Raw genomic sequence first — 12339 nt, forward strand, 5'->3', positions numbered from 1 at the left:
ACTATAGAAATTTAATATGAAGGGTCTTCTCAGTGCTAATGTCTGAACTCGGGATTTTAGACAACTTTATATCATATTTCATTATAAATGACTAAATGTGCAAAATGAGACCCACCTGACTTGGTTTAAATGTATGAGGAAATAATTAGGGACATCTGACTGTGTCTTGTGCAAATACAGATGCAGCTTAGTAACATAAAGCTGAGCTGCCAACATCAAGTTATTGCAAGAACTGCTTCCTCACTTACTTTCAAAGAAAAATTCAGTCTAACCTGTTATAAAACTAATCTATCTTGATATAATGATTAAGAAAGGTCTCAACCAACTCCTTAAAAGAAAGAAAACTAAAGGAAGGAAAGAAGGAAGGAAGGAGGGAAGGAAGGAAGGGAGGGAGGGAGGGAGGGAGGGAGGGAGGGAGGGAGGAAGGAAGGAAGGAAAGGAAGAAAGAGAGGGAGGGAAGAAGGAAGAAAGGAAGGGAAAAGAAGGAAAATCTTAACCCAAGTTGAACCTTGAACTTTGTCCATTCTAAACATTGTACAGAAGTCCCTCAGCTCACAGCATTTACATTTCTTAAGGGGTTGTCATAGTTTCTTTAATGTTGCTGTAGTATTAGGCTGACAGAGTTTCTTAGAAGAGAAGGGGTTTATTTGAACTCACAGTTTCAAATTACAGTTCCATCTTCATTGGGAGCTCAAGGCAGCACAGTTTGAAGCATCTGGTCACAACCTCAGTCAAGTAGCAGAGATGCAGGAGCCACTGGTGCATGCTTACACGTCTGTCTCTATTCTTACAAGGCCCAGAGCCCCGCACATGAAATGGTCCCTCTCCCCCCAGCAATCAAAATAAAGCTCCACATATTTACCCACCCAAGGGCCAAACTGATCTAGACAGTCCCTCATTGAGACTCTTCCTAGATTTTTCTTGATTGTGCCAAGAGGACAAAGTATCTACACAAAACCTGCAGAATAGCAAGCCAGTCAAAATGTCAACATAGAAGTGCTCACATAGCCCTGGTGAGCACAAGTGGACACGCTCCTAGTACCACTGGGTCTGCATAGGTCCAAGCTTCAGCAGATGGGTTTACACCCATGTGCATACCCGCAGCACTAGTTGGAACCAGTGGGCCTTTTAAAAAGGAAATAAGGTTGGGAGGGACACGTTACTAGTAAATGCAGCAAATGGGAATATTTGCAATTCATCGTCTTAACACTGGTAAACTGAGGCTTCTGTAACAAGTGGGAGACAGACTGAAAGTTGAACTCTGCTAAGAGACGGTGTTCAAAGGGTTCGAGTCTTCCCTATAACAAGAAATGATGGCTGGAGGCTGTTCAGGATACCTGAACAAAAAATTCCTCAAGTCACATCTCACTACTCTTAAGTCTTTCAGAGAGCGGATGCATTTGATTACAGAGGCCATGAGTTTCTCATGAAAGCATTCATGAATAAATGCAATCATAGTTTGATGGGCACTCACATGTGAGATACTAGAACAAATATTATTCCTGTCTTATTTTGTGATTCTTTTTGTCTAGGACCCACAGATCTGAGCATGAAGAGGCAGCTGGCGACTGGCTCGGGATCCTCCAGCAGTTCAAACGCCAGACCTCAGCTCAGTCCGACGGAAATCAACGCTGTGAGACAGCTTGTGGCTGGCTATCGAGAATCTGCTGCATTTTTATTGCGTTCCGCAGATGAACTGGAAAATCTCATTTTACAACAGAACTGAGGCAAACGATGTCTGTACTCACTGGGTTCTAAATTTGCAGTTTCCACTAATGACACTTGATTTTCCAGCAGAGATACTCCTAGGCTTGCTGCACAATCTTTTAAGAGAAGCATTTCCATCATGCCGCGTTGTCCTTGATCCATACACTGGTGTGTTAAGAAACTTCACAGGAACTCTGACCTTGAAGTACCCGAGATTCTCAAATGTGCCCAGCCTGTTGCTTTTTGTTTTAGTGTGTCAGCATAAATATCATAAGCAAATTTTTAAAAGGCTGCGTATTCTTAATTCAAGGATAAAAATAAAGAAGCTTGTGGTATATAAAAGAAAGCTCAAGATCCAACTGAAATATTAGTGGAATTTTCTACTGACTCATTGGACTGAAAGCTGAAGTATCTGGGAAAAATAAAAAGCCAAATTTCTTGTTGCTACAGGATATGACAACAATAAAAAGGATCTTGTATTTTAAAAGAAAAAAATGTAATTTTTATAAAAAGAAAACTTGTTTTTCATTCAAAATGGTCATTTTTACTTTGTTAACTTTTTCATAGGTCCTAAAAGAAAACTGTTTTTTGAGAAACTACTGTAAGTACCCTTCTCACATCCCTTTTGCCTTCTCCTCTTTCCAAATTCTTTCTACAAAAGAAAATTAACACTCAATGCTGGAAAACCCTTTGCCTACTTTCTGTAAGTCGACCCATCAGGAACTACTTTCAAGAGATGTCTCCATTTCTGTACTTAAGCCAGTCTCAAAACACCCACGCCACCCGGCAGCTTACCACAACAGTTTTCATTCCAGAATGTTCTAAACATTATATATATAAAAAAAAGACCTCGTTGAAAGCAAAACAAAACCCAGCACATTGTGCGTGCATTCCTCAGACCTGCTCGACCCTGGTTGTGCTACGAAGCCACCCTCCAGAGCAGACTGGGTGTAGATGACTGAATGTTACTGAGGTTGCAAGTGACAATCTTAAACTTTGCACTCTTGTATGTACTTCTCATTTCTTTTGGAAATAGTTTCCAGGAAAGGCTGTAATGTCTCCTGATATGATTTGTATCATTTAAGCTTTTTTTCTTGTTTTAAATTGAGAGCTCTCAGCAGCTAGAGCTGGATCTTAACAACTAATTCTCCCCTCCTGTCTCCTGGGCTCTGCCATTTTCTCCATTTCTAGTGTTAGACACACCCTGAGTGGTATTTTCTGTGCATTGAAGCAAGCCTATTTTTAAAATATTTAAGGAGAAGTACTTTGGTTCATTCATGCTTGTACTAGTTCCCTTTCTGTTGTTTAGCTTTGGTTGAATTACAAATCCTTTGTGCATTCTTGAATTTGCCTTATTTTATGTAAAATCTATGTCATTCGGGTTTTGATAATGAGTTGAAGGCATTAGTGGTATTCCTTACCTTCTTGTTACATCTAGTTTTTCAAGTACTGACTGTGATTGTGACCAGGTAATGTGCACTTTTTCTTGTAACTGTGGACATTGCTATGCTTTTTTCTTCTAGTGTTTCTAGAATTATTGTTCCTTACAGTTACGTAAACAAAAAACAAAAACAACAAAAACAACAAAAAAAATTTGTGATACTGTTGGTGAATATAATGTGAAAAATCTTATTGAAATATGAGTATTTTGGAAATACATAGATGCACAAACATCTTTTAAAGGTGTGAATTTAGAGTTTGCTTATTTAATGAAAATTAAAAAATTTGAGGGCTGGTATAATTTTTCTCTGTTTTTGTTTGGTTTAATAAACAGATTTCTGTGTTAAAGAAATGATTCTGAAAACTTATAAACTTTGTTTTGTTTTTTTTTTTTTGTGGTACTAAGGGTCAAACCTCAGTGCAGGCCTGACAGCACATGTCGGGCAAGTCCTCTATCCAAGGGATGCATCGCGAGCTGCTTATAAATTCTAGTATTTTATTTTTATCAGTTTCTGTTTAAAATATGAAATGCAGTCTTGTGCCTACATTTGAAAAAATGATATTCCAGTTTCCCCTTAAATATCCCAGCATGCACTCTGAGAAATGAGGATCAGCAAGACCAGGATACTACACAGACTGCCCATTCACATCTACTCAGAAGGGTTTCTCTATAGCTTTATTATTCGTGTTTTCAAGTATGACTTGGCTCTCTTAGGCCTTCCTGACTGCTCTATTTCTCCAGGGCCTAGGTGGGTGACTCAGTGTGTGAAGTGTTGTTTTGCACATATGAGGACATGAGTCAGATCGCTAAATCCCCACACAAACCCAGGTATGGCCACAAATGCCAATAACAATCGTCGTGTGCACTGGCCAGCCAAGCTAGTCAATCAGTGGTCTCCAGGTTTAATTAGAGATACTGCCTTAAAGGAATAAGGTGGTGAATACTTAAGGAAGACGTCCAGTGATGACTTGTAGCATCATAATAAGTAAAGGGCGTGACCTGGATCCTGCTTCAGAAATCAGCTCTCAGCTTGAGTTTGGTCTAAACATAAGGACCATGAAATGCAGCAGCAAGTGCAGTCTGAATGCTAGTAAGTCACACTTTGCTTTTTTCTGACTTATGTGCCATTGTCACTCGATGGCTGCTTACAAAGGACCCAGATCCTCGGTGTCTTCTGCATGACGAGGACACCATGTTCCTCTCATTCCCTCAAAGAGGTAGAAATGAAATACATTTTTCTTTCCTTTTGGCCTGTGACTTGCACCTGTGAATCAGCCTCTCTTTATTCAGGCAAAATGATTCAACAGGTACAAGCACACAATTGATGAGCTGGGTTTAATCCCCAGAGCGCACACAGTGGAAGGAGAGAACCCTGAAAATTGTCCTTTGACATTCATATATGTGTTCTACACACACACACACACACACACACACACACACACACACACACACACCAAAATCCCAACTTGAATACTCTTAATGAGAAAGCACACCTTGAAATAGCTCTGGAGAGCACCCAAGCAGAAGCAGCAGTCATCAAATCTTCTTAAATTTTGTAGCTGAAGTAAGGACATGGGTAGATCCAGCTTCAGGCCCAGTGGCGGCCAGCATGCACTAGGTTCTCACACAAAGGGAGGTATCCCATGCTCTGGACTTCTCACAGTGACCTTGGGAGCTTGGCACAGTCCATCTGCATTTTGTATAGTAGTCCAAAAATGCAGTGTGCTCATTAAGAGCACAACACTAGAACTGAAGCCAGCATTTGTCCCAGCCACCCCTGAAGATGTCCCTTTCTGTGGACGTCTACGCTGTCTCCCCTGCTACTACCAAGTACTACATATTTCCATTTTGCCCTGCACTTTAGAACCAGTTGTCCATATTAAATATTATGTTTCATTCTTAGATATAAATTATAGTTACTCATTAAATAATTTGATGAAACATTTGTATGGTTGTTGAATTTCCTTCAAGTGAAACCTCTACATATATAAAAATAGCTGCAATACACTGATGGCTGGACAGATCATTCGGACATGAAGCACACTAATTTGCTGCTCTTCCAGAAGACTTGGGTTCAATTCCCAGCACTCACATTGCTACTGACAACCATGTCACTCCAGTTTCTGGGGATCTGATGTTCTCTTCTCTGTGATCTTCAGGCATGCACCGGATACCCCTATATCTCTTACATATGATATATTATTTATGATATATATGATATGTATCATATATAATATATTAAATATGTATTTAAAAGAAAAATATACCACTGGTGACAATAAGGTGAACTGTGACTTTAGCAATTGTGGATTCCAAATTAAATAAAAATTTTTTCTCTTTCTCTCTCTCTCTCTCTCTCTCTCTCTCTCTCTCTCTCTGACAGAATCTTGTCTTTATCTTTTATCTTCCTGCAGAGTACTGGGATGACAGACGAGTACTACCACACTGACACTAATATTGAATATTGAATCTTATATAAAATGATTTAAAGGGACCATCCATGTGAACCCACAAAGCCTTGTTGTGAATCCTGACACTGTAGAGACAGGTACCATCTAAACATGAATATTTGTCAAAATATTTTCTTTTTTTGTCTTTGTTCAAGATTTCATTAAATGTCTTTACAAGATAACTTCCAGCCTCCAGATGCAGCTGCCAAGACCCTGTTATGCTGTAGGCACTGGCTGGGGCATGCCAGGTGGCTCTGGCTTCCCACCCTTCTGTTTTGAGATGGGGGTGGTGGGCAAGATTTCATCTTTAGGTTTCACAATGCTCACATGGTCAGGCAGAGGCTTCTTGGGACCAATCTTACCACTTGGGTCCCAGGGCAGCATGATCTTAACTTTGATGCCCAGCACAGCACACCCTGTCTGAGGAGCACATGGCACACAGCAGTGGCAGTGTCAACATAGTAATTAACGGGGTCTCCACTGTGACTCATCAGACCATCCACAAACTTCATGGACTTGGCCCTCTGCCCTCGGAGCTTCCCAGCCACCGCAACCTTGCAGCCCTTGGCCCCACTCTCCATAATGAACCGAAGCACACCACAGCAGGCCCTTCGAACCGCAAGCCTTCCCAGGAGTTTGTAGAGCAGAGACTCTGCCTGGGCAATGGCCCACAGGCCTCTTGTGGCCACTTTCTTTGCATAAAGCTGTACGCTGCCTTCAGGGAAGTCAAACCACTTTTGGACAACTGCAGTCAACTCTGATCCGTCAACCCTTCTCCCCAAGAACATTCTGTGTTCTGGTGGCTAAAATAATGATTTCTGTTCTGGTCGGTATAACTCAGACTTCAAAGTAGCCATCTTCAGCCAGCTCCCGAGTGAGAAACTCATTCAGTTCAGCTTTGAAGATGCTGCTTCTTGGAAACCTGTACCGCCATCTTGCTGCCGCGCGCCTCTGAAAGAAAAGGAGTCAAAATATTTAACTGTATAATTGCCTGTGTTTCAAGCTTTGTTTACACTAGGAACATCTGAAAATAAAGCAGGTAGATAAACACATATTATCCACTGTTTCCAACATTTGTGGAAGGCAGACATTTGGCAAAACAAGAATTAATCCCAGGCTAACCTATGGAATGTCACCATACTGACTTTAACTCTCCTTCAAATTTGGGCCTCTGTCCTTTCCAGAGGACTTGGGAGAGATCCATTCCTTCCCACTCCAGTTTCTGATTTTTTTTTAAAGCTTTTTTATCTTTTGTTTTTCTCTTGGAACAGTCTTATGTGGCTCAGGCTACCCTCAAACACAGGACACAACAGAGAATGACCCTGAATATTTTGTCCTATCCATTCCACGTTCCACATGCCAGGATTTATAGGCATGTTTCAGACCCCAGTATATACTGTGCTAGTAAAAGAACCCAGGCTGCTTCGTGAATGCTAGGCAAGTCCTCTTCTACCCGAGCTACCTTCCTCTACCATCCATCAAACACACCCCAGCTCTGGTTTGAGTTTTATAGGCCACCTGCATGTTTTGACTGATGGTTCTGTCTCCTACCTCAAAACCAGAACCATGATGTCTTAAATTCTTTGAAGCTCTGACCTTGATTCCTTCCAAAACATTTATGGATTCTTGTGAGTATACCATGTGCACCTGAGTAATACAGGATAATTTCTTTCTATTGATGTCAGCTAATTGTCTATCTTAATTCAGCATAGAAATTTAATTCTTCATTTGACATGTAACAAAACATCTATGAGCTCTCACCTTTATGTGTACTTCTCCAGGGACCCATTATTCAACCTGAGTAGTGCTTTGATTCAGCTTTTTTTTTCTCTGTTAAATACCTCTCAGGACCCCTTTGTATTTATTTCCTCATTGCAGAAAGACATAAGTCAACAGTATATCCTTATAAACTGTCACCAGCTATGGCCCCTGCTCTTTCTCTTTTGTATAAAAAGTATTATCTTAAAGAGATCACTTAAGGGAGTCTAGGATTTGTCATTCCAGTTAGATACAACAAACAAATATGATAATTGATAGAGCTAACCCTTTCGAGGGAAATAAGATGGGAACACCTTTGACTTATCCCTTCATACTAATTTCTTTGAAGCTCTTTCTACCCAAGAAATTCCCTGAAACCTACTTCTGAGTCTCAACTCATTAGGCCAAGGCAATGCATGAGATTTCAAAGTTCCCTTAAATATTGTAAACAATGCACCTTCATGCTTAGGATTTAAAATAACAAGTATAAGTGCTGTCCAGTTTACTTTGAACAATAAAAACATATGTATTTCATATTTGATAGAACTAGAGCTATTGACTTGGCCATAAACCGTTGACAGAATTTAGGTTTCTCATTGAAGCTTAAAACTTAAAGTTCTTTGCTTCTGATTCCTCTCTGAATCCATTCTGTCTGGATCTTCTAATAAAATGCATTTTTCCTAATTTATTTTTTTTCACCTTTTGGCCATCAGCAGGGAGATGATATCAAGATTATTAACAATCTTCTTAATTTTATGAGAGAAAATGATAAAGAACACCATGTTGGAAATAAGCGTTGCTTAAAATGGGACTAGGACAAGTTTGATTCCATACACACACACACACACACACACTCACACACACACTCACACACACACTCACACACACACTCACACACACACACACACTCACATACACACATACACACATACACACACACACACAAACACACACACCACACACACACCACACACACACACACCACACACATACACACACACACCACACACACATACACATACACACACACTACACACTACACACACACACACACCACACACACACCACACACACCACACACACACCACACACACACACCACACACATACACACACACACCACACACACATACACATACACACACATTACACACACACACACATACACACACACCACACACACACATACACACACACCACACACACACACCACACACACACACCACACACACACACACTCACACACCACACACACACACACCACACACACACACCACACACATACACACACACCACACAATACACACACACCACACACACACACACCACACACACACACCACACACATACACACACACTACACACACACATACACATACACACACACTACACACACACACCACACACACACCACACACACACCACACACATACACACACACCACACACACATACACACACACCACACACACACCACACACACACACACACCACACACATACACACACACCACACACACACCACACACACACCACACACACACCACACACACACCACACACATACACACACACACACACCACACACACACACATACCACACACATACACACACACACACACACACACACACATGGTTAGAACCATACATACATATATGGTTAGAACAAGCTCTCAAGAGAAATGCCTTTTTCTCTTTATGCACTGCATCCTTTCAGTCTTTCAGTGGCAGTCCTAATGGAAGGACATGCCACAGCATTTATCTTAGTATAGGAGATTCAAAGATCTGCCACAAAGCCAATCCTGGGAGCTCTTTTAATCACTTCACCTCTTTTCATTTTAATCTGTTTAACTACTACATATTCTGTTTACTTACTCTATTCTGGATAGTGAACAGTGATGTAAAAAAAAAAAAATTACTATTGCTGTCTCAAAGAGTTAGCATCTACTAGAAGAAAGACCCAGAAATATAGATACTAATTATATAAGATTCAAAGTACTAGTTTTATATGCAATGGCTATCGAAGGCCCAGCCTAGGGGTCAAGTTGGATCTTGAAGATCTGGGGTTGGGACAGAAGAGAATGGACTCACAAAGTCTGGGACTGTGCAGAATACCTGACCACCATTTCAAATGTCATTTGAAAGGACAAGAGGAAGAAGGAAGATGTAGCTATGGAAGATGTTCCAATTACCAGACAAAGCAGCATAAGAAGTCCCGAGAAAGTGCGGAATGACATCATGTGCATCATAACAAACCCTTTGTTGTTAGAGAATAGGGAGTAAAGAATGAAGAGAGATTCTTGGAGACAAAGATGCCAGTCAGGCCCAAGACTTAAAATGATCTCAGCAGCTGGGCTGTGTCTGTAGAGTGTAGATGTGTTTTAAACAGTCAAGCTTGGCTCCCTGTCGTCTATTTGTTTGGGGCATATAGAGTAGAAGTTTAATTGAATGGGACTTCCTTTAAGTGACCAGAAGCAAAGGGCAGAGAAAGAGATAATAGTAGTGGGCTTTGCTGAAGCAGAACGCTACAAAGGCAGCAACTCTCTTTCTGATATCCGTATGCATACGTGCCACAGACAAGGAAGAGAGGGGCTGGAGAGATGGGCTAGTGGTTAAGAGCCTGCACTGCCCTTTCAGAGTTGAGGTCAATTGCTAGCACCCACAGGAGGCAGCTTACAACCGGTTCCTAAGAATCTGATCCCTTATTCTAGCCTCTGCAGGCACCTGTACACATGTGGAGAACATAAACTAATGCAGATAAATAAAAGTAAATAATTAAAAATCCAAAATAATAATAATCTATTTTTAAGTGAGAGCTGAGAAAAGAGAATGTCAAAAACTAACACAACTTTTCTTTCAGGAAATAGATTCTACAAAAGATAGGTAAAGACAAAAGAAATCTTAAAACCAAGTCAAAACAACAACAACAACAACAAAAAAAAAACCCACCATACACTTTTTTAGTCTTGAGACTAAGAAAAACTCACATAGTCTTGAGAAGGGAAGAATAAAGGATAAATGAGCTGTCTGAGAAAACTTACACATCATCCTCCTTCAGAATCCAAAGCCTTCCCTCCCCTCGCTGTAATGACCCAGAAGGAAAAGCCTTGTCAGGGTTTGCCATCTTCTGGATTCTCCAGAGGTAGTGAGAAGGCTGAAGAGTCAGACAGATCATAACGGCTAAGCCAAACCTTCTACAGTCTTAAACAGCCTTTCTCCTTGCTTTCGCAAGGACTCACCCTCAACCCCTAGCCATGATGCACACAATCTGCTTCTGTTTTGTAAACCTGCGGTTGACATGTATTAAGTGTCCATAGGAATGGGACGTAGTGTTTCTGTAGCTCATACAGCATGCCTGATCAAATCCTTTATCCACCTGACACTCTTGTCAACAGCTGTCAGTAGTTTATATTTGTATAAGCCTCTTTCAGTTTTTGCATGTTAGAGGGAATGTGTGGTACTTACTTTTCTTTCTGCAACTGGTTTATTTCAATTAAAATCACATTCCCTCCATTTCTTCCATTCCCCATAACTAATAGGATTTTATTAACACAGATGGATACCTACCTGTGTGCACACACTGCCAGCTTGTGACCTGGCACCCAGCCTGATTCTGTTTTAAATATTGTGCATATTACTGCAATGAACATGAGCATTCAGGTATCTCTTTGGTGTGCTAATTTAACTTTATTTAAATATATATTCAAAAGTGGGATAGCTGGATTATACAAAAGTTTTATTTTAATTTTTAAGAAACCTTCCAAACTGTTTCATAGTGGTTACATAAATTTACATCCCACCAGCAGCATACGAATACTCCCTTTTCCACATCCTCATAACATTTGGTTTGTTTGATGGATAACTAATTTTTACCAGAGTGATAGAATACCTCATTGTAGTTTGCACTATTTTATAGATACAGACATTAAACATATTTTTAATATTTCTTTTATTTTTTGCTGCCTGCTTCTCTTATTTCCTCTTTTAATTTTGGACAGGCTACTACTTAGGAGACTAGGGGAAATGAAGAGAGTTAGTCAAAAGTAGTTTTGGCAAGCATGATAGCACAGACCTGTAATTTCAGCACCGGGAAGACTGAGGCAGGAGGATACCCAAGTTTGAAGGTAACCTGTGCTATGTAGTAAGACTGTCTCCAAACAACTACCAAAAGCAAAGTTTCTAAGAATCTTGCTAGAGATTTGGATATAGATAAGTCTGAAAACAAATTGTTCCTTTAAGAAACACACGCTGTGCTCAGTCACAGGAGCCTCTAGTTCTGTTAGCAGGAACACCTTAAAAGAAAGTAGCCAAACTCAGTGAGTTGATATCCCTCGTACCAACAGGGCCTCAGTCTCTGTGCTTTTAGGCAAAATACCAATAAATCAAATGAAAATACTCAGACTGTGGATCTGAAAAGGGAAAATATATCAAGGAGAATTCAACTCTTCCATAGTACAGCAAATAACAGAAAAAAAAATGTGTCCCTTAAATATGAACAAGATTTAAAGAAACAACACAGGTGAGAAGAGGAATAAGAAGGGCAGAGAAGGATATAATCCGCTTATCATTGTTACTTAGATTAAAATGTCCTTATACAACTCAGTACCTTCTTCAGTGAATCTACGCAGTGATCATTTTAAAGACAAAAATGAAACAACATACTATATTACATACATACAAATAACATCCCAAAACAAAATGAAATGAAAGGAAGTCGAGAGAGGAGGGCAGGTTTAGGGTTAATAAAAAGTTCAAAAGTATAGTTGGAGAGATGACAAAGTGGTTAGGAGCACTGGCTACTCTTCCAGAAGTTCTGATTCCCATTGCCAGCAACCAGCATCCCTGACATGGTTGCATTCCCTGACACTATTAATGATACTTTGTTATGCTTGCAGACAGGAGTCTGGCTGTCCTCTGAGAGGCTCCACCCAGCAGCTGATTCAGACAGATACAGACACATATAGCCAAACAGTAGATGGAGCTTGG

The 12339-nt window shown here is 40.3% G+C and overlaps 1 protein-coding gene and 1 pseudogene across 7 annotated transcripts in view; one reads left to right on the top strand and one right to left on the bottom strand.

Moving 5' to 3' along the window:
- The window catches only part of Nol4 (nucleolar protein 4), a 337582-nt gene extending 330932 nt beyond the window's left edge, over nt 1-6650 (top strand). For all 7 annotated transcript variants that reach the window (XM_076912936.1, XM_034518207.2, XM_034518208.2 and 4 more), the window contains one exon: nt 1533-6650. In XM_076912936.1, the coding sequence (XP_076769051.1) occupies nt 1533-1726 (194 nt within the window). In that variant the 3' untranslated portion in view covers nt 1727-6650. The remainder of the gene's footprint in view (nt 1-1532) is intronic.
- On the bottom strand, nt 5815-6191 carry LOC117719646 (small ribosomal subunit protein uS3 pseudogene; annotated as a pseudogene).
- Nucleotides 6651-12339: the final 5689 nt, after the last annotated feature.

This window comes from Arvicanthis niloticus, chromosome 14, assembly GCF_011762505.2.
Source record: "Arvicanthis niloticus isolate mArvNil1 chromosome 14, mArvNil1.pat.X, whole genome shotgun sequence".
NCBI classification, from domain to species: Eukaryota; Metazoa; Chordata; class Mammalia; order Rodentia; family Muridae; genus Arvicanthis; species Arvicanthis niloticus.